The 21,248-nt window shown below is 40.4% G+C and overlaps 3 protein-coding genes across 4 annotated transcripts; 2 read left to right on the top strand and 1 right to left on the bottom strand.

Annotated features, from left to right (window-relative positions):
• Positions 1-267: 267 nt before the first annotated feature.
• LOC112291548 (sucrose-phosphatase 2) lies at positions 268-4,368 on the top strand. 2 transcript variants are annotated; one of them, XM_024539120.3, is made up of 8 exons: positions 268-542; positions 1,301-1,597; positions 1,828-1,929; positions 2,239-2,433; positions 3,057-3,365; positions 3,671-3,857; positions 4,042-4,088; positions 4,223-4,368. In XM_024539120.3, the coding sequence occupies exons 1-8, from the start codon at positions 486-488 to the stop codon at positions 4,307-4,309; spliced, it is 1,281 nt and encodes a 426-aa protein (XP_024394888.1). In that variant the 5' UTR covers positions 268-485; the 3' UTR covers positions 4,310-4,368. The 2 variants fall into 2 exon arrangements, with proteins under 2 accessions (XP_024394888.1, XP_024394889.1); XM_024539121.3 differs by having other exon boundaries at positions 4,016-4,088.
• Positions 4,369-5,513: 1,145 nt separating this feature from the next.
• Positions 5,514-9,036, bottom strand: LOC112291549 (uncharacterized). The gene is made up of 9 exons (XM_024539122.3): positions 8,595-9,036; positions 8,445-8,484; positions 7,918-7,977; positions 7,365-7,417; positions 7,214-7,269; positions 6,845-6,878; positions 6,491-6,563; positions 6,265-6,357; positions 5,514-6,014 (listed from the first exon to the last, which is right to left on the bottom strand). The coding sequence occupies exons 1-9, from the start codon at positions 8,924-8,926 to the stop codon at positions 5,781-5,783; spliced, it is 975 nt and encodes a 324-aa protein (XP_024394890.1). The 5' UTR covers positions 8,927-9,036; the 3' UTR covers positions 5,514-5,780.
• Positions 9,037-12,071: 3,035 nt separating this feature from the next.
• LOC112291510 (uncharacterized) lies at positions 12,072-19,064 on the top strand. The gene is made up of 19 exons (XM_024539029.3): positions 12,072-12,259; positions 12,612-12,921; positions 13,144-13,407; positions 13,497-13,687; positions 13,823-13,976; positions 14,087-14,224; positions 14,347-14,545; positions 14,663-14,871; positions 15,044-15,226; positions 15,319-15,429; positions 15,616-15,735; positions 15,992-16,148; positions 16,288-16,451; positions 16,606-16,692; positions 16,805-17,133; positions 17,238-17,310; positions 17,414-17,553; positions 17,664-17,883; positions 17,994-19,064. The coding sequence occupies exons 2-19, from the start codon at positions 12,625-12,627 to the stop codon at positions 18,315-18,317; spliced, it is 3,360 nt and encodes a 1,119-aa protein (XP_024394797.1). The 5' UTR covers positions 12,072-12,259; positions 12,612-12,624; the 3' UTR covers positions 18,318-19,064.
• Positions 19,065-21,248: the final 2,184 nt, after the last annotated feature.

The raw sequence follows: 21,248 nt of genomic DNA, 5'->3' as shown, positions 1-21,248 counted from the left end.
TATAAGGCCTCCTATTGACCATTCGGATTTTCGACAAGCAGCAGTGAAACCGAGATTCAGATACACGAAATTCAAATTCTGAGAAGAGGACTTAGTGACTGAAATAAGGAGAATGTAGCGGATGCTGAACGAGCGTCAACAGAAAATAGGTGCGAGATCGTACTTATATCCAAAGCAGGCCAATCGGTACACAGAGTCACGGATTCCGCTACTCTCGTGCCCGTACACATCCGACAGGAGAAGCACGCCGGCGCCGTTGTTGTTCTTGAGCGCCTGAATGTAGTAGCCGGAGAATCCTTCCTCCTCATCGCCGAGCTCCACATCTAAGTCATTCACCAGCTCGCAGACCTCATCGTCGTCCACTGCCGAGCTGCCGTCGTTTGCAGCAGCCACTTGGTTGCGTTGCGTGTTGAGTGTTGCAGATCCAGACGTTTGCTGCCGTTTACGTCGCCCATACCCAGTTTGTGGAATTGAGGTTCACTGCCATGGAGTTCACGGGAGCGCCTCGCTTGTTGATTGCGTCGGATCTGGACCACACCATGGTCGCCCCCTTGCCTTGCGCTCATTTGTGATCTTTTTGGGTGCAGTTAGCCTGGTTATGTGCTTCGTAACTCGCCATTGTAATGTGGTAGCGTTGGACAGGTTCACTCTTGACAGAAGAGTGCACGAATCGTTGGTTGGTTCTCTCATCATAAGATGCGAATTAGTGAGAAATTTGTTGTTCCTTGTAATGAACCGCGTGAAAGGAGAGGAAGGCGAGGGGATTATTGTCGGTGGATTGCATTTTTCCTCTTTCGATGAGGAAGCATTTTATGGCTTTTTAGTGTGGTCCCGATCCCCACCGACGGTCGTGAAACAATTCTTAAACTATTAATTTTAATATTTAACTAAAGCATGGTCGGAATTGCTGGTATCTCTCATGCTTTCTGCCTTGCAGAGTGTCTCACCGGTGACGCCCCGCTAGTTGTCTTAATCTCTGAAAGTACTTACCTACATTGCACTGTCAACATGTTCTGCCGATCTTTGAGTAGACTTCTGTATTGATTGTTGTTGAAAATTTAAAAGACAAAGTATTGGTACATTTATTGTATCCCACTTCGGTCGAATTAGAGATTTTGAATATTTTACTGCCCTCAGGAATAGGTTTTTCCAATGCCACGTCTTAATGGTCGATGCATGATTGCTGACTTGAAACTTAGCTCCTTCTCAAAGCATTTAGAATGCAAGAATGAGACTAAAAACTAATTTTACTACTGCGCGAGTTTCCTGTGAATGTATTGACCAATTTGTTTTTTTACAGGTGGAGCATGGTGATCATGACAACAAGTCTTTGTTGCGGTTTGGTGCACTATGGCAGGCGCATTTCAGCCATGACTCCTTACTTGTGTATTCTACTGGAAGGTCGCCAAAGATGTTCGCCGATTTACGGGGAGAGGTGCCTTTACTGACACCTGCAATTGCTGTTTTGTCTTGCGGCACTGAGATCTTCTACGGAGACTCTATGACAGAAGACGACGCTTGGGTTGACAACATCAATAAGGGCTGGAGTCGTGCAGCAGTTGAGGAGGTTGCTAATGAAATGAATCTCAAGTATCAGGTGTGCATCTCCATTTGGATTTGTGCTGCACTAGCGTGGTGAAGAGCATATTTGTGCCACTCTTGATTGTCTTGTTCTTGCACGTTCAAATTAATGTTTTCGTGGTCTAAGCACCCGTTACTTTATATACCGATGGAGTCGCGTTGGGTGACGATAGTGAGTTTGATAATGTAGTCGGCCCAATGCATGAACTTGTCTCATATTACATGCACCTTGTCACGAATCGGCAGTGTGATTCAGAGCAAAGACCGCACAAAGTAAGCTTCCACGTCAGAAAGGAGGAGGCCAAGTACGTCATACCCAGTCTTCGAGAAAAGCTGTTAGCTAAAGGAGTAAGTACTTTATGCCAACTGATGAATTCAGGTTCCATGACTTCCATTAATGCCCTATTGCTGTGGTTTAAGATTTTGGTGGTTTTGAGCTTCTTTAACAAGCCATTACTCTTGACCATTTAACAGATCAACTGAGGGTATTCCTGAAGGGTTTCAGATTTAAGACCTAGTCAATCTATCTATATTTTGATAACTTGGGTGAATCGCACTCCGCTAGAAGATGAGAATTACTTTGTCGCCTGTTTACGAGGAATCAATTGTGATGTGGATCGCTGTTACCAGGCTGACAACAATCTATGCCTCTGACAGCTGGATATCAAACTTATCTACAGTGGAGGCTTGGATTTAGATGTTCTTCCCCGATCTGCTGGTAAGGGCCAAGCTCTGAGGTACCTATTAAATAAACTCAAGGCTGAAGGCTGTGTCCCTCAACAAACACTAGTTTGTGGGGATTCTGGAAATGATCAAGAGCTCTTCAGTGTGGATAATGTCTTCGGCGTCATTGTGAGTCTTTCATCATCATAAGTTTGTCCTCAAATATACATTGGATTGATTTTGCACATGCTTTTAGATGAAAGAACTTCTCTCGAATCAAAACAGCGTCTACTTTATTTCTTTGCAATAGCGAATTGAAAAAAGAAGGGGGGTGAGGAACGATAATAAAATTTCAAAATAAATAAATAAATAAATAAAAACTTTGCGTTTGAATAGCCTGTGTTGAAGGCTTTTCAAACCCGACGTTTTTCCGAACTCTGCATGTTGTGACACATCTAGCTTTAGGGTGGCTTTTAGAGTGACCTGGGATCGTTTATTAGATTGTAAGCTCTGTTTTCCCCGATCAATAGTAGCCTAGAATCATGACCCACACCCTTTCTCAGGAGATTGGGTCTACGCAGTTGAATAGGTGATTACCGATACATTGAGCATTTTGGATTAAATCCATATATAGTGATTACCATGGCCTCTGTTGCTTTTGCCCTTCATATTTGCTGAAAAAGCAATACACAATGGCTTGGTTTGAAAAATAGCGATTAAAGACAATAACGTCTTCTGATTTGATGTGGTGAGTGAATTATATCTGTCGAATTTTCTTTTGTTAAGTCGAACTTGTCATTGCTGTATAACAGGTGGCAAATGCCCAAGACGAGTTGCTCCAATGGCATGCTAATCAAGTCGGTGACAAGTCGCACATTTTCGTTTCAACGGAGAAATGCGCAGCTGGTATCATCGAGGCTATGAAGCACTTTAATCTTCAGCCAAACGTTTCTCCACGAGATTGTAATGTACCACTTTCAGTACATTGCAGACGGATTCCAAAGGCTGATCCAGGTGCTGTCGCTCGAGAGGTGGTAGAATATTTATTGCTCACGGAACAGTGGTTGCGTGGTGATATAGATGCCTCTGAAGCCGCCTTTAGAAGATTGAAATTCAGTTTGGTGGGTTGCAGTCCTGCGTCTGTTTTTGTTCTGTCTTCTGGCTTCTGGAAGTTCTATTTAATTTAAATAATTCAACAAACACACCACTCACTCAGATGTTTGATATGAGTTCGTCATTTTCTGGTCATTTTGTATCTACATTGTTCTATTTTGAGTTATTTTCGTGAGGAATGCGAGACCGTTGATCTAATTTCCTATTAGTGAGAACTGTCCCACAAGGTGGTGCCGACACATTAGTCCTTCCTTCTCCTCCAGCTAATTGCATGCAATTTCGTGCTAAACCTCAATGTTTATTGATTCCACAGGATAAGAATTCAAATAGAATTTGCGCGCGGGGCATCATAGATAATCCACATGAAGAGATAGAAAGTTTGCGGAATCAGCATGGTTCACAGAAAGGAAAAAATTTTCGTATATGGGCCGATCGAGTCCGCTCTATTAAGCTTAGTGACGATTCATGGTTGGTTAGGTTCGACAAATGGGAGAGATCAGGTATGTTTCTAGATGTCGTTTGTAAGTGGCATTTTCATGTTGTTTTTTGGACTCGCAATGCATGATGTTGAGCGTTATTCAAGAGGTTAGAGGACTAGCTCACATCTTCTTATATTTTGATTTCTGAAAAAGTCGATTTTGACTTACCCACCATTTAGATTGTGTTAATTTACATCTTGTGCAGATGCTGAATGGACGTGTGTGCTCACTAGTGCTCTTTTACAAGCCAATGTAAGGCTACCCACGCTGAAATCCCACCATGTTGAAGAGTTCAATTTACAAAGGAATGAGGTCCTGTGACTTGGAGCTATTTCAAATGCATGTGGACATTGAATTCACGATGGTAGCGTTTCTCTGGTGTGCAGGAAGAATTTCCGAATGGAATTTGCTGGAAATTGATTCATGAGACATGGCTCCAAGGCTACGAAGGATCTGCCCCTCCTAGAATGTGAACTTGTTCTGCGTGAATTATTTTAATACAAGTTGACTTGCACTGGCTTATCTTACTGTATCTGCCCCCCCCCTGCTTGTGCATACCATACATTGAATTATCAATATTTTTGAAAAACTTCGGCAAGCATATCACCAGCGAAGGTTCTATACCAGTTCTCATCTTCTAGCATTATACATCATTTGTATCTATTACTCATATCCTGCATGGTTACATAACTACTTTGTCTTATTGCTGTAAGCAGCCACTCTGGGTAGCTAACTGATTTAGGAAAAAAGATGGAGTTTACAAGAAAGGATTTATACCAGATTTTTCACTGCTAGCTCAGAAAATTATGTATTTGTGGCTATTTAAGCTACATTCTTTGGTAGCCATAGCATCTGAAATGGTACTGGAAAAGTACTTGATTGTTAGTTAAGAAAGTAACATTCACAGTATTATTATCAATTTCTAAAACTTGAATACATGATAAAGACTCTTTTCCTGGATAATCTTGGAAGATTGCTTTCTAAACATTTCATCAGTGCTTTCATTTTCCTGATGTTCCACCCCATTGAGATTGGAATTGTTAATGCATTGTCTTGTTTACGAAAAAAAGGTGGTATATCCTCCTTATTGTAAAAGGTAATGTGATTCTTTGTTACATGCTAAAATTCTGCAGTTCTTTGAAGTTATGGGACATTTGCTGAAATTCTGAAGTCCATATTGTTTCGAAACTATTCGACACGAAATATTTATCGAGCTACACAAATACTTGGAGTTGATTTCACAAAAAATGTATGTGTGTGTATATATATACACAAACCCTAAACTCCTGTAGGTATCTCTGCAAAAGCGACGAAAAACTGGAAGATCTTCAACAAGTAATTGCGACGAAGATCGATGGATGAAGATCTTACCTTGCCCATAAAACCGCCGCTTCTAGCTATCCCATGCTTGGGTGACCGTAGGTATTATAGTGCTCTGGCTAGTAACACATGAAACATCTGAACAGACAATAGTAACCTTGATATGGAAAAGGTCGAGACGAGAACTTCCATCCTTCCTCTCCGATGTTTACCCGATGAAGAGATCCAATGGCATCGAAACAAGATTCCTGGCACCTACTCCGTTACCCACTGGGCGTATAGTCGACAATGACAAGTCGACTTTCATCAAAGTGTATACAAGGGTAAACGTCTAAGAACTGGAGACTCTTTTAGATGTTCCAGAAAGTGGATGAGCATGTTGAATGCCCCAAAATAATTTAATTTCTCTTGCTACTATTTGAGTGTCCGCAAATACATAAAGCAGTACTTTGAACTGCAAAGAGGGCTGGCGAATTACTACAAACTCATGATGGCATTATGACTGCAAAAATGGGGCATACAGTAACTGGTTATCTGGTCGAACTATATGTGCATTTATCAAACAACAGCGGCAGCTTCACTCTTGGATAACTCAACATCTGGTACTTAACTGCTCTAGCAAATTTAAGTTTCAACAGCAACAGAGGCTGTCTCTGGTTCTTCATTCAAGGCAGTCTCTAGTTCTTCACTCAAGGCAGTTTCTGAGCTGGGATTTTCATTGTCCTGTTTTTTGTTCTTGGGTTTGTTGGTAATCGACTGTGTAGTGGCCTGCAATTTGGCAACAGCAGCCTTGTTCGGCCCCAGCATCATGATCATCTGTCTGCCTTCGATTGCCGGTTTACTCTCAATGAGCCCCAACTGCACATTCCAAAGCAATTCTCTCGATATGTCAAACAAGTAAAAGAAATATACAATATTAGCGATAGATACCGTTAATTTGTATTTGGCTCCTATTCAATGCATCTGCTGATAATTACAGGCACATTTAAGCGAAGAGTAGCTTGATATAAAACAGGACCGACATTCCTTCTTAAGGTAGAGTGACGCCTAAAACGACTTCTGAAACAACATAGGTATAGCTATAATTATAAGAGACATGTGCGCGTACCTCTCCAACATCGTCTATGAACCTTTGGAAGAGCTTAAATGCTAAATCCTTGAAATCCATTTCTCGTCCTTTGAACTGACAAACTACTTTCACCTGCAGATAACATACCAATCCTAGTGACATTCTTGAACGCAGCAACCAATTGTGGAATGCTGCTCATAGCAAAACTTCCAAATATTACAATGCAAAGTAACAGCCTAAATATGATCACATGGCAGATGTCCACCTTGTCGCCATCCTTCAAGAACTTTTTTGCTGACCGCAGTCGCACGTCATAATCATGAACATCAATGTTGTATCTGAACATCACAAGGATGGAATCTCGCTTAAAGGGTGCCACATGACAAGCGGTGAACAATCTTCCTTGTGCCAAAAACAAGGAGGCAAAATAAAGCAGAAAGATAAAGAGAGAAGAAGATGATACATGAGCGCATATTATTCTAACTTAACAGAACGAAAAGGAGGACAGAAAGCACATGTCTTTGCTTATCGTTGCATTGTACATACAAAAAGGCTGTGAAAGCATCCCAATTTGCTATACAAGATTTATTAAACTGTCATTTATATCATTCGAAAGTACCTGATCTTCAACTCTTTAAGATCCTGTCGACTGGCTGCAGGTCCGACAGAAAATATGTTAACATCACAACAAAGGTACGATTATAGAATGAGATTCTGTGAAGCCCGAAACAAGTTCATGCAAAGCAAAATTATACAAGTACTCACACCCTTTTCAAATGAAAATTACTCGAGGCTCTGAACAATAAATAAGAGCTATCATGATCCCTCTCCCAAGTTAAGAAATAATAAGCAACCAAGCGAGAGAGAGAGAGAGAGAGAGAGAGAGAGAGAGAGAGAGAGAGAGAGAGAGAGAGAGAGAGAGAGAGATAAAACGATTCTTTATATTTTGATTTATTTCTAATTCAAAAAATTCAAAAGCTTTAATTACCTAATGCCTTCTTCTGAGCTTCCCTTTTCTTCTTCTGGGCTTCATACCTGAACTTACTGTATAAATACAGAAATTTCGATCTCAGTATTTTCATGATGAAAAACGATAACAGAAGGATTGGTTCAGTACCAAAATAAAATCGAAAAATCACCTGTAATCCATAATTCTGCACACAGGTGGATCTGCATCCAGAGAGATCGCCACCTGCAGAAAAAAGGACAACACTCAGCTCAATTGTATACATCCACAAAGCCCACTGCCGTTTTCCTTGAGCATGTTAATATAATGACTGAGATCGTCGTTTGTAGTTGCGTGCACAATGTTAAGAAAACGCTTGAATGCTTTTTGTTCTCATCATTTCAACTTAGCAATTTTTTTGCGACAATCAAGCAGTGTCTGAAATGTAATATTAAAAATGGTACTAGACTACGATTTTTTGACAGTAGCTAGTACTTCCTCTGATGAGATCTATTTCGGGAATTCACTATAATGAAAATTTTTATTTCAAGCTGCTTAACTTGTATTTAGAATATCGAGAGTAACACCCACAATTGAGCAATCTTCATGAAATCAACCAATTCTTCATACACTTAACATGCAGTTCAAGCAAGCTCCGATTCATATGCTCTACTAAAAGTTCACATTAGCATGAAACTTCCTAATGAGAAACAGGAAAAAATCAATAAATGTTTAGATAATCTCACAAGATCAAGATCAGCATTCCTCGCCCGTTGCAGTGCTTCTGCCGTAGGCACTACTCCAACCTGTTATAAAGAATACAATCAACCAATTCACAAGCATTGGACATTGCAACATATCAGTAAAAAAACAAGGGACCACCAGCATCCAATGCAAATTATATTGACTTCATCACTGTTAAGCTATAGTATTTTCATACCAGGTTTTGAAGACATGTTATCAGACAGAATTAGAATTCGTATTACTAATATAGTTTTTTTGTTATTACATTAATAAGAAAATTCCTATTTACATGCAGCATGTAGACGACACTAAAAGAACTTCAAACTTGATTGACTAAGAGCACGAATAAACTTAAGCAGTAATCCCGAATCGTTCCGACCTCGTTCCAAATTAATAAAGATTGTACCTTACAGGTAGATTTTCATAATATTCAAGATTACTTTGAAATAATCCAAGTTCAGTCATGCAGAATTTCAATTCAGGAGGAACATTTTGCAGCCAGTTATGAAATTGGCACATTATCACGTACCATGTTCTGTTCCTCGTCGACCAGCCTAACGTTAGGCACCCTGCATCACAGCCCCAACCCAACCGTGAGTGAATGCAATGAACTTCACCAAGGAAATGAACCACTCGCCACCATCACGGCACAGGACTCAATCAGCGGAACAGAACTTACGTAATGTCGCCATTGAGCAGCGTTCCATCCCCTTTAACCTCCTCTCTGTCCCCAGAACGTCTCGAGTTTTGAGGTCGCGGCCGCCTGGCTCCCGCAGGAGGCCGCGAGCCACCAGCCCTACTAACTACCACGAGCCTACCCCTGCTGCAACTACTAGTCCCGACGACCAAACCTCCGGGATGCCGCTTCTCAATCACATCCCCCGCATTGCTGCTCAGAAATCTACAACACGAAACAGTGGAACACGCGCTGTCTTCCCGAATCACCACACTTGAGCTCGGCTTCAGCGACGCTCCTGGTGCGAGAATGCGCCTCGCTCCCAGCGCTGCCATGTCTGCTCCTATCCCGAAGCTCCAATGCGACGTACAAACGCTCGTAAATCTGTGCAGATTTGCACCAATTCCTCGACAAGTGGTGCTTGGATTGTGATAGCCCCGCACTCCCCCGCTCACCCTCTGCTGCTCCTCCTCCGAAGCTGGGATAAGGTTTCGTCCCGCCCTCGCACCCCTCGAACGCGCTCCACGTCCCTTTCCCTAGTCCCTTTCTCACATCCCATTCCATGTCGCGTAACTTCAAGATATCCAACGCGATCCAAGTCCCTTCTTCACACTCCTTTCCACGAGGCGTTGCTTCGGGACCTGAATGCCACGTCACCATGTCCTTGGGGACCTTGCATGCTAATAAATTCTCGTGGCACGCTTTTTATTGTTGTCATAACACATTTCGGTGATGCGACTTTTAAAACTCTTTAATATATATATATATATATATATGTATATATATATGTGAACGTAGTTTAAGCATTTACTCTAAAATCTAGTGTCCTCTACTTTGCTAATGTGAGAAAGTTTTGTTGGAGATTTTGTATAGTATTTTGTAAAGTTTTGCCAAGAGCTGGAATCAAGAAACCATATGCTTTTTATAATTTTTTAACATCCAAAATATTAAAACTAGTGTTGAATGATTGTGTTTACTGGAATTAAACATGAATTGGATGTGAAAAAGTATGAGATCATCTAATTGTTTAGATATCAAAAATTTATAACAGATTTGAGGTTTTGAAATTTATAATTGTAAAAGATATTTATCAAGGTTTTTTTTTATTTGTTGATTATCCTAATATTCAAAGAGATTCTTATATGTAATAAGAATATTTCAATTTGTTTTGTTGAAATACGTGATATTCTTACAAAATTGCCTCATTAATCATAACATTGTATTAATTTTACTTTTAACTTAAGCTTACCCATACTTTTGTTTAATTTAAAAGAGAATCTCAAAACATTTATTGTGCTTTCTAACGGTTTTGTTTCATTTATTTTCATTTTAAAAAACCCAGGTTTTAATGGTAAGTCGGAAAGAATTTGAGTTGAGATATCTGTTGAAAAATATTTTTAAATATTTTTTTCACGTGGACATCTGTATGTAACTTTCTGTATTGCATATGTTTAAATACACACACATACTAAAAGAAACCATTGACAAGTTTCTTTTCGTATTATTCCTGTTCTTGTTTTTGCTTATTTGCTTTTTTCTAGAGCAGTGAAACCTTTTTCTAGCCATGATTATTTTCCTGTTTTTTTGTATGTTGCATATACATTTATTAAAACTAATTTCAAATTTGATTTGTTTAAAAGAGATGAGTGTCAACGATACTAGATAGTATAGCCAAACATTTCATTTAAAAAAAAATGGGAATGTTACCAATCAATGGTAAGCTAATATACATATATATATATATATATATATAGATTTTGAGTGTAACATATTTTTTGATTAAGAATGTGCAAAAATAACAATAAATAAATAAATATATATATATATTTATATATAAATCAGATTTTGTGATGTATTGAATTCAAGTTGAACAAAGAATTCAAGCACAATAAACGTAGTTTATGTGAAAGTTGTTATTTAGGGGCATAGAGATTACTTTTTTTGTGTGCAAAATAAACATATATTTTTTTACTTTGCTTAATTTGAAACATGACTTTAATGATCATCTGAATGTTGCATTCTTATAATTCAATATGTTAGGAGCATGCAAGTTTAATTTTAGATGATTTTAGGTGCTTAAAGTTTCCATTCTAAAGTTTTATATTTAATTTTATATTCAGTAAAATAATTTATGTACTTTATATGCAGTAATCACATGAAATGGATTCTAAACAATTATGCTGAATATGAAATTGTTTGGTGTCATATCAACATAATTGCTTTAGAATTAGTTTTAATTCCAATACACTCAATATAAGCTTGATTTAAAAAAAAAAACAATTGAAGTAGAGATGTTGATTGAACACTTACTTTGTATAAAAATGTGACATCTCTTGGATTCATCATTTATATCAATAGCAAAATCAATGGAGGAAACAATAGCGAAGGTTGCAAAAAATATAAATTTCAGTATGTGGTACTAATTTTGAAAGATGGGTTATGATTAATATCTTTGTATAAGTATTTGTAATGAAGCACTTTTTTAGATTGGTTCTCAAAAAAAAAAAAAAAAAAAGGGGGATATTCTTATCATTCATTTAAAATTGTAACCTATAGAAGAAGAAACTTAAATAATACTAATTGAGACTTTTGTGAACAAAAATCTACTTTGAAAACAATTGTAGAAATATTCAAAAATTGTGTCCACTAAAGACACAAACAATTGATACTCACAGATGATTGGCACCGAAGTCACATGAAAGTAGTTACAAACGCAAAAAGGAAGTGAAGGATTTGAAAATTTGGTTTCACTTCATATGACTTACTTCCCACTAAATAAACAAACAAAAATTTCATGGCCTTTAAAAACTCTCAATGAACAAGGCGCATTCAATAAACATTGTGGAAAAGCCGACCATGAAAGTAGAAACCGCATCCTTGGCTCCATGTGGGCCCCCACAAAATCCGATTTAGTGGACATTTCACAAGACGAATTTTGAATGGTTCACTTGGCCAATCCAATGGCGCCAAGAGGACGAGGAGCCTATAACGGTGGAAGAATAGCCCGACGAAACGCCGGGTGTGGGGCGCCAGGGGGGACGGGCCAGGGTTGCAGGCCTATGACCGCGCCCCCGCCGTGCCCTGCCCAGGACTGGTCTGGCCTGCGTGCGAGACGAAGTTGCTGTTGCTGCCGTGGAGGTGAAGCTGGTTGTTGAATCTGGCGGGCGCGGAATTTCACAGATGCAGTGCCCTTGTTCTTGAAGCCAAGGCGGCTCGCATTCAATTATGGCTTGAGTTAGTGATGCGAGGCGTTGTGTGAGGTGCAAGAGGAGTGCTTTGTGGTTGATTCGGTAGAGGGGAGACAGATTGGTCCGCACTGTACCCGGCGCGCAAGTGCGAAGTTTTTTTTTTTTTTTTTTTCCGGTGACGGCGAGGAAGCGGAGCAAGGAAGGAGAGAGGCGGGAGGGAGGGAGGGAGGAAGGGAGGGAGGGAGGAAGGGAGGGAGGGAGGAAGGGAGGGAGGACGACGATAGTGGTGGTCGTGGTTTTGTTGATTGTGCTTGAGATCTGTCTCTGGAGTGATGCAACGCGGCGATGCAACGCGGCGTATTTGACACCGGTTGCTCCTGACTTGGGCCCCGCCCCCTCCCCTCCCCCCCGCGCTGGCGTCTTTCTGGATTCGTATGTTTGGATTTGGTGGAGGTTGATCGGCATTTGCGCGTCCGAGAGGTTGGTGGAGTTTCACAAGACCTCTCGCAGGAGCTGTTTTCTGATGATCTTGCGGGCTAATCCCCCCTTTTTATTTATTTATTTATTTTTTTGACGTGGGTTTGGGACATTTCGTTGTGTGGCTGCTTGAACGATCCAAGTGTTTAGGGGGTGATTGTCGGTCGGCAGATGGTGGGTTTGAGGGCATGAGTCGTTGTTATAGACACATAGATGGGTTGTGAATCTATCCATTTGCGGGGTTTAATCTCCCTCTGTGCTTCTAGGACTTTTGGTTTTTGATTTTGTTTTCGATTTTTAAAATTTTCGTTTGAGATTCAGACTTTGCTTTTAAACATAGAAGTATTTACTGTAGGTAGGGAGCAGCGATGGCACCCGGGCGAAGCTGTTGCAATTATCGCGTGTTTCTCTGTTTCGTGGCAGCAGCCACCATTGCAATATTCGGTCTATTAGGGCTCCTCAAACCTCTCAGCAATGACTGCAAAATGACTTTCATGTATCCGAATTACATACCAGTCCCTCTTCCCGTCGATAGGAAGCATAATAAATATGGAGTGTATCTTTACCACGAGGGGTGGAAGAGAGTCGATCATCGGGAGCATCTCTCGCAGCTGTCGGGTGTGCCAGTTCTCTTCATTCCAGGAAATGGTGGCTCTTTTAAGCAAGTAAGCAATTCTTCTGGACCAAATCAAATTCGGATGTATTTGGAGCCTTTCTGTTTCCTCGACCGACTGATGCCCTAAATTTTGTGGTTCCTATATGAATCCAGTAGTTTTCTTCCGAATCCTTGGGTCAAAAAGATTGAGTGTCAAATACATGCTTTGCGGATAATTATTTTAGAATACAAGGCGAGCCGTTGAGCATACAGGGTGGTTTGCCTGTGCCAGGTACGATCAGTGGCTGCAGAATCTGATAGGGCTTATAACGTAGGGCCCGCAGATGGGTATTACTACGAGCAATCATCTCTTACGCCGCTTGAAGCAGGTTCGGATGAGCGTGACATTGCTGAGTTATTGGCCGGAACCAAAGTGGATGAGCAGTATCCAAACCATCTAGACTGGTTCTCAGTTGATTTAGAGGGCGAGAAGTCGGCCATGGACGGCTGGATTCTCGAGCAACACGCGAACTATGTCGTCAAAGCAGTTCATAGGGTATTCCTCTTTATCACTTAGGTGGATTGCACTTGCATTAAAATTTGAATTTCCAAGGTCATAATAGGTTGGTTATTGTCGTGTGGTAGATTTTAGATATTTACAAGGAATCAATGGAGTTGCGGAAACAACACAATGAAAGCAGATCGGAGGCTTTGCCGACTAACGTCATCCTGGTTGGGCACTCGATGGGGGGTTTCGTCGCTCGAGCTGTTGTTGTCCATCCGGGCTTGAGAAAAGGTGCAGTAGAGACTGTGCTCACGCTATCTAGCCCACACCGGTAAGTCTTTTTATCGTGCAAGATCTCCTCTTCTCGTAAAAGACTGTCCATGTCGATTTGGTGGAATCTGATTCGCATCATGTCGGAAGAGTCAATGAAACTGTTTTCTTACTTTTATATGACTGATGCTGCTAGGTCGCCACCTCTGGCTGTGCAACCATCGTTTGGGAACTTTTTTTCCCGTGTGAACAATGCTTGGATACGTGGATATGAATCTGCCAAAGAGTCAGAAGCTCCACTCTCAAAGACGGTGGTTGTTTCTATTACAGGAGGTGCTCATGATTATCAGGTAAGTAGTGTATTTCGTGGAGTCATTCCACAATTTGCTCTGTTTGAGTATGATGTGACTGAATAGCCAACTTTGGTGTCGATTCTGAAATTTAATTGTGGTGCTCACAGGTTCGATCTCGAATGTCTTCATTAGATGGTATCGTGCCTCCAACACACGGGCTAACAGTGGCCACATCAGGAATGGTGAAAATCTGGATGTCCATGGAACATCAGAGCATACTTTGGTGTAACCAGATGGTGGTCCAGGTATATAGCCTCTTAAACTGGAAACAACATGCCGTCAAAAAATATGTCGTTCTGAATGCTTCTGAACATATCTTAAATTTGCGTTTATTTATTCGGTCTCTTTTTTGGTTTCGTGGCCACAGGTGGGACACACTCTACTTCAGTTGATAGATAGGAGAACTGGTCAACAATATACAAGCCCACACGTGAGACTAGCTATTTTTGTGTCCAACTTTCGCAGCGCACTCCCTCAAACATTCAATCTGCTGCCCCACAGGAATAAGCTTTCGCCTTATACACAACCTTATCGAAAGGTCTCGGAGAAAGCCATTAGTGCAAAAGGTACCTGTAACGTGTTCTGTTCTTAAATGAAGTTTTGTTTCATTAATCCTTTAAACTGAAACCTGTCTATGTCAACCTTGAAGAATTCTGACGTGTGAATCTATTTTGAAACTACAGATGTTGGTCTAGATACGAACGTGGTTTCTAAGGCGCAGGTGCAAGTTTCAACGAAATCTGGGTTCCAACCAATGAAATCGACTCAATTTGCATGCCCACAAAAGATTCACTGGGTAGGTGATATGTTCGACGACATCCATATAAAGCAACCCATCATGAACGTTTTATCAATGGACGGTAAACGGCGATGGATGGACATTGAGGAACTGGTGCGTACTTGCATACTATCTGTTTGTAGATAAAAATGGTTTCTTAAATTTAGAGTCTATTTCTTTCGTTTTTATTTGTATGTATTCAGGCATACCTAATTACGTTTTTCTCTTGGTTATTATTATATTAGAATGAGGACTTTAAGATGTGGACTGTCATATTTTCGGACAGGGGCGCAAGGGCAGGGACAAGCACGCGTGGTTTGTTCTCGTAACAAACTTGTCCCCATGTGTAGGAATGCGGGTGCACCTCTGGCCAGAGAAGAGCCGGTCGGGTGACATGGCAGCTTCCGAGCGTGTTGTGGAGGTGACAAAGAAGATGGTTCAGCTTCCATCTGGACCTACTCCACCACAGGTTTGTACCTCATTACTTTGCGTTGTAAGCTCTACTCATGAGAATCTTTTTAAGGAGAGAAATGTAGATGACTTTGTGGTATGGAAGCGCAGATCGAACCAGGAGGACCTGGAGAGCAGGCCTCACCTTCGGGAGTGCTTCAGTTGAGCCCCAGTGAGCTCAGTGGATTCCGATATTTGACAGTCTCTGTTGCTCCTACGCCGGTAAGTTGTTTTATTTTATTTTATTTTATTTATTTATTTATTGATTTTTTTGCTGTAGTATTTGGCACTCTTTGTTACTGAAGCTTTTTTGTGTAGAGGCGCACCCTCAAGTGTGTCCTCATGCACAAATCGTAAGATTTATTTTGAATCTCTTGGGGGTTGATGGTGCTGATTTTTTAATTGCAGACCCTTGTTGGAAGCATTCCCCCTACTGTAACCATGGCAGTGGCTCATTTCTTTGATCCTGATCAAGGAAAGACATCTCTATCTACTACATGGCTTTTGGCCTCTCTATACAAACGTCAGGTGTTGTTCTTTGCTTTGTCTTTGAGTCTTAATCATCATAATCTTATGTCGCTTCTATGGTCAGTCTGAAAACGGTTATTCGTATTTTTTTAATTCCTTTAATTTCTTTAATTCCTGTTTTCATTACATCTTCTGGATTAGCTGTAGTTTGAGAATTTAGGAAAAAACATGCGGCAGTGACACGGTGATTAATTGTTTTTGCTGATCGTTTGGGTATACATTATACTATTCTTATTTTTATTTTTCTCTTTTGCAGTTTTTGTGGCTGTGGGAATACCACCCGATGGTGTGGCAAGTCTCAGTCGCGGTTTCATTAAGTACTTTGCCTATTACCCTCGATGTGAAGATAGTGAGCTGTGGGGTAAAAACTGAAGGTCTAGCAAAGGAACATCCAGAGCCTGAGGATATTCTAAGTAAGTTGTCTCTAGTCATTACTTGTATTCAAGATATTATTCCATTGTTTTGTGAATCATCTGAATGTGCCAAGTATGCGAGACTGACTTACACTTCTGGACGGTACAATGATTCAATGCTCACTGCTTATGGAAACAGAACTCTGCAAAGCGCGGTGCTTTCCACCAGTTGCGCTAGTGTGGGATCCCCCGTATGGCCTGGACGTCTACCCCAATCTTACAACGCAAGTTATTGTGGTTGATTCCTCTCCTCCGACGTGGGGCTCCACTTATGGATCTGAACACTCCACTATTCTTCTCTTGGTACGTGCCACCCATGTTCAGAGCTCGTGAAGTATTTTTCTTGCAGAAATAAAGTGATTTTCGTCACTTTGTTGAGAGGTATTTTTACCATGCGTATATTGACACAAATCAAGAATCATTAATAGTGTCAATCATTCCATGACCTGATTTGCAGGCTGACCCACACTGTGTATATGACATCGGTGTTAGTGTGTCGCTGATAACATCAGCAAGTCGGTTTCTTCTTGTTAATGGGTTACAGGTGCGTTCATGAAGCACGCAAATATTGTATTCAATACTTCTCTTTTTTATCTGGTTCAGATTGGATAGGAAGTTCATGAGAATAAGGACATGAATTTTTGTGCGTCGTGCAGATAGTCGGGCTTTGTATTGCAGTGGTCTTGTTTGCTCTCATGAGGCAAGCTCGAGCATGGGAGGTGGACAACTCTGTCCCTTCATTCCTTGCTTGTATGGAGGCCAACTTCATGCTTCCTGTCCCATTCTTGGCTGTGACCCTGGGTCCGATCCTAGTTTACTTCTCTATTGTCGATTTCGGATCTGAAAGGCGGCCGACTTTGAGTAGTTTCTTGGGAGTCTCACTCGCATGCTATCTCTTTGCGAACGGAACTTTGGCTCTCTTGGCGTATCTCTGTAATGCAGTGCTAAGCCTTGCACACTCTGCCTACACGTGGTACATTTCTAGGTAATGAAGTCTTCAAAGTGCCTTGAATGAATTCAATCTGTAAATAAGTTCTATTGCATTCTCTTTCTTCAGGACTCCATGATTGTGAAATTGTGATTGTGCAGGTGGCCACCTCGGCATGATCAGTGGACCAAGCGAGTATTAAAGTCGTGTGGCACAGCCCTCTTGAACATTCAGGTCCATCTTCACCTAGCTTTTGCCTGACTCTGAACGTGAGTTTTTAAGAAAACAATCGTGCTGTCAAGCCAGAAAACATCTAACGCAGTGGAAACTTTTGCAGGTAGTCAGGAAGCTGAGGACGTGGCCGATGACGACCCTAGGGATTGGTATTTCAGTTTTGGTGCTCTTTGGGCACCCCAGCTTAGGTCTTCTAGTTCTGCTAGTAGTGCACACATGGAGATGTTTTTGGTCGCTTGTTAGGTACTCGCTTGTACCTCTTGTTGCCTTTCTTTGACTTGTGTCCTGCCTTTGGTGGTTTCGGTGACGGTCCTGTTGTGATTTGGCTTTCTGATTGAAATGTATGTTAACAGCTTGAGGCAGCAGTTGTGTCCAACCTTAATTTCAAAGAAGGAAGATAGCCCGCTTCTTCCAAGTAACGGCAATTCGTTATCGGACGGCTTTAATGCCAAGCCTTTGTTATTTAGTGATGGAGAATCACATTCGGAAATCTTTTATCATCAGCAAGGACTTCTCATACTCCATCTCGTCGTTATGATCATACTTGTTCCTTCTTTAGTTGCCTGGGCACAGGTGAAAGCTCTCAATCCTCCGTTTGTATCAATTTGAATTAAGCTTGTGTCGTGTGGCTTGGTAAGAAGTTTACTTGTGCCATTGACATGTTCCACGTTCTGCAACTGCAGAGATTAGGTTTGGAATGGACAACGCCAGCTCTGCTTGATTCAACTTCGTCATTGGCGGCCATCCTGCATGGCCTCTACAACATCAACGTGGATATCAATATTTCATTGGTCAAAGTCCCTCGCCTGTATGGTCCTCCTGCTCCTGATGCCGGGTTGAGCTTCATTTATCTGCTCGCGGGATCATATTGCTTCTGGGCCGGACTGGCACTGGCACCTTACAGGGCATTTTACGCCCTTGGTTTGGTTGGAATTACCATTGCTGGAATTAGAATTCGAGATTCTCAAGCTAGAGGTAGGGGTAGGCGGCATTTTCATAGACATTGAAGCAAAGCAATCATTCTTTCTCCTCTTAAATCCTCTCTAACTGGGGACGAGATTATGTGGAGACGCTCTTTTGGCCATTTCTACAGGCATTTTGGACCTGTTTTGCCGCAACGACGAGTTTCCAGAGGTTGAGTTAGTGCCAACTTAGTGGACATCGCTTGAGCTCTTCCTTCACATCAATCAATCTGCAAACATCAACGGAACTAACACTGTTTGCGACTTCAACCAAGTTGAAAGAAAGATGCACGAACCAGCTTGCAGTTGCGCAAGTGGCCATGCCCGACGGTACTTGGCCTTCCTTTTCATCACCATATTACCTAACTCCAAGCTTAAGGTGGACGTTGTTAGCGGGTGCCTGAAGCGTGTAGTCGTGAGGGAGAATTTGTGCGAAGGCCGAAGAGTACCAGACGATTTTTAGCGGAGCGTGTGTCAGCAGTTTCGTGGATCTTGTGGGGGCTGTCATTCTGAAATGATACGAGACCACTTGTGATCAGTGTGCGAGTATATCCCGATTGGAACTTTTGTTGTTGGCCCTTGTAGTGCCCCAGTATTATCAAATTCTTGTTTCGTTGAATGCGCGCTGCCTGGTTGTGTTATTTCTTCAGTAACCTGATTTTAGGGCATACCTGCCTTTGAATGTTGCAACATTATTTAAGATGCATCTTGGCGGCGCGCTTCATTTTTAGTGTGTATTTTTAGTGTACTGAAAGTTTAATGAATAGTGACCATTTGAAGGCTTCAAAACTATTCCGTGGTTTTTTTTTTTTTTTTAAATGATTTATTTATTTATTTATTATATCTGACAAAACAAAGACCGTTTCCCAACGTCTACACGACGGGAGGTCAAAAGCAAAGCATGAAACCCAAAATTTCATGATGAACTAGGAGTTCACCGAATGAGATTGATGAGTAGTTCTGCCTTCGACTGAAAAACTGCATCTTCAGAGTATTATCGTACGAAGGTATTGTTAAGGTGAACTACCTTTTCAGCAACAGTTTTAAGTCCTGCATCGATTCTCCATCGACACCCCAGAGTCTCTCCGAGCAAATGAGTGTGAAAAATATGTTCCCCCCATTTGAGTGCATGTGGGTTTTTGTAGGGACTTCAATTTAATTCGAATGCAGAACACAAAATTGAGGTCAGGTATTCCAAAGTGATTTTGGGATGTCTGGTCTTCCAACAAATGGTCATAGAAACGAAGTGTGAAATAGATGAGCAGGTCATTGAATTAGATATTAAAGTGGAAGTCGCCATCTTACATGAAAAAAAATTGCATCGTTTACGCTGATGCGATTGTAAGAAAGTCAGGAAACAGGAATCTCACTTGTGGGGGTTGATAACCGTGCCTTATGGCTCTTGCAGAAATCCGTTCTTCAAAGTGCTGCTAAGGCTGGTCATTCCTCCTGCAGATCATCTCAGATTTTATGCAGCTCGATTGGGAGTGGTTTGGAAATGCAACCTCAATTCAGTGTTAGCAAGTGGGTGACTCTAAAATGAATAGAGGCCTATCAAAAGGCTTATGATTCTAAAGGTAATTCAACAACTTCTCTATACAACTGTGAAACCTACTACCAGATTGAATGAATGCATTCAGTCAAAAGTGTTTGAAATACGTGAAATTGTCGATGTGAAGAGCAATTAGAACTAGCAGTTCACAACCTGATGTTGCAGATGAGGGTGCTCCGTCATCAAGTTAATATGCACAGGATTGCTATGTAATAGATTGAATATAAGGTATTCTCTGTTACTTGGCTATTCTGTATCTCTTCAAATATATATTTCTCTCTCTCTCTCTCTATATATAACTAACTTTATTGGAGAATTAAATCTTTGAAAAGAAAGTACTTCCAATAATTAATTAACATTTTGGAAATTGACTTTGTTTTGTGGTCCATAACTAATATTTTTTATTTCTATTAATTTATTAATTAAAAGTAATTAACAAACATAAATAATCATATGTGATTGGGCAAGGGAAGGTCACGTGGTTAGCTAAACCACATAGCTAGTAGGGTAGAAGCAAGCAACCTAGATTGCAATGCCTAAGCAAGGTTGATTTCATTCAACTAAGGTTTATAGTTGCAGGAGAACATCTTGATGAAGTTAGGAAGCAACGTATCAAAGTTAAAGTAAGTTTTGTCTTGCCATATTGTTGAAGTAAGTTTGTGTGCTTCTTACTCTATAGAGTGCAATGTTACCAATCAGAATATTCTCTTTGGAGTCAAAAGTACTTGAGTTTGGAGGAGACACAATGATCTTATTGTCAAAATGTCTCTTCTTGACATAGTTGTTGCTATCACCTTCAAGCTCCATTGTAATTTCTTTATATGTAAGAACTTGTAGAAATTGCCCAACTTCTTTATATGTAAGAACTTGTAGAAATTGCCCAATGCTTTTATAATACTTTATATAAATGATATTAGTAGAAAGTCCTAATTTGTAAAGTTTGATAATCTTATTACTTAGCATCGTACCAACTATTCAATTCACATTCACAATAAGACTCTATGTAAACCAAAAGCTTGCTTTCCAACATATCTTAAGACAAGTTAATAAGTATTTGGTTTGATGCCCCCTTTGATAATTACTTAAATTTGATAATTAATACTTTTTCTTGTAAATAATAATACTAATTATAAAGAAAATATTGCAATTTTTTTAAAAATAATCAAAGCAAAACTAATGCAATTCATTATATTTCAATGTATTAAAAGAAGCCATTTTAAGATCAAATTATCATGGTAAGTTATTTTTAAAATTTAAAATCATACTAAAATTTATTCAAAGAAATGCTCACTTGTACAAAATAGTGTTATTTTCTAAAAATTATAATTTAGATATTAGCATATAAAAATATAATTTTACAAATTCTTTTGTTTTTTTTGTCTAGTTTAAAAGTTCTTGTATAAGTTGCTAACAATTCTAATTTT

Source organism: Physcomitrium patens, chromosome 14 (genome assembly GCF_059467195.1).
Source record: "Physcomitrium patens ecotype Gransden chromosome 14, ASM5946719v1, whole genome shotgun sequence".
NCBI lineage: Eukaryota > Viridiplantae > Streptophyta > Bryopsida > Funariales > Funariaceae > Physcomitrium > Physcomitrium patens.
The sequence above is the reverse complement of the archived record's forward strand: the minus strand, read 5'-3'. Positions and strand labels throughout refer to the sequence as shown.

Coding starts and splice junctions, on each gene's coding strand:
- LOC112291548 (XM_024539120.3), top strand. CDS start 486: ATGGAGTTCACGGGAGCGCCTCGCTTGTTGATTGCGTCGGATCTGGAC. Junction 2,434..3,056: donor ATAATGTCTTCGGCGTCATT/GTGAGTCTTTCA, acceptor GCTGTATAACAG/GTGGCAAATGCCCAAGACGA. Junction 4,089..4,222: donor GTGCTCTTTTACAAGCCAAT/GTAAGGCTACCC, acceptor TCTGGTGTGCAG/GAAGAATTTCCGAATGGAAT.
- LOC112291549 (XM_024539122.3), bottom strand. CDS start 8,926: ATGGCAGCGCTGGGAGCGAGGCGCATTCTCGCACCAGGAGCGTCGCTG. Junction 7,270..7,364: donor TGCAGAATTATGGATTACAG/GTGATTTTTCGA, acceptor GTATTTATACAG/TAAGTTCAGGTATGAAGCCC. Junction 6,879..7,213: donor AGCTCAGAAGAAGGCATTAG/GTAATTAAAGCT, acceptor TCGGACCTGCAG/CCAGTCGACAGGATCTTAAA.
- LOC112291510 (XM_024539029.3), top strand. CDS start 12,625: ATGGCACCCGGGCGAAGCTGTTGCAATTATCGCGTGTTTCTCTGTTTC. Junction 13,977..14,086: donor GAGGTGCTCATGATTATCAG/GTAAGTAGTGTA, acceptor TGGTGCTCACAG/GTTCGATCTCGAATGTCTTC. Junction 17,311..17,413: donor CAGCCCTCTTGAACATTCAG/GTCCATCTTCAC, acceptor AAACTTTTGCAG/GTAGTCAGGAAGCTGAGGAC.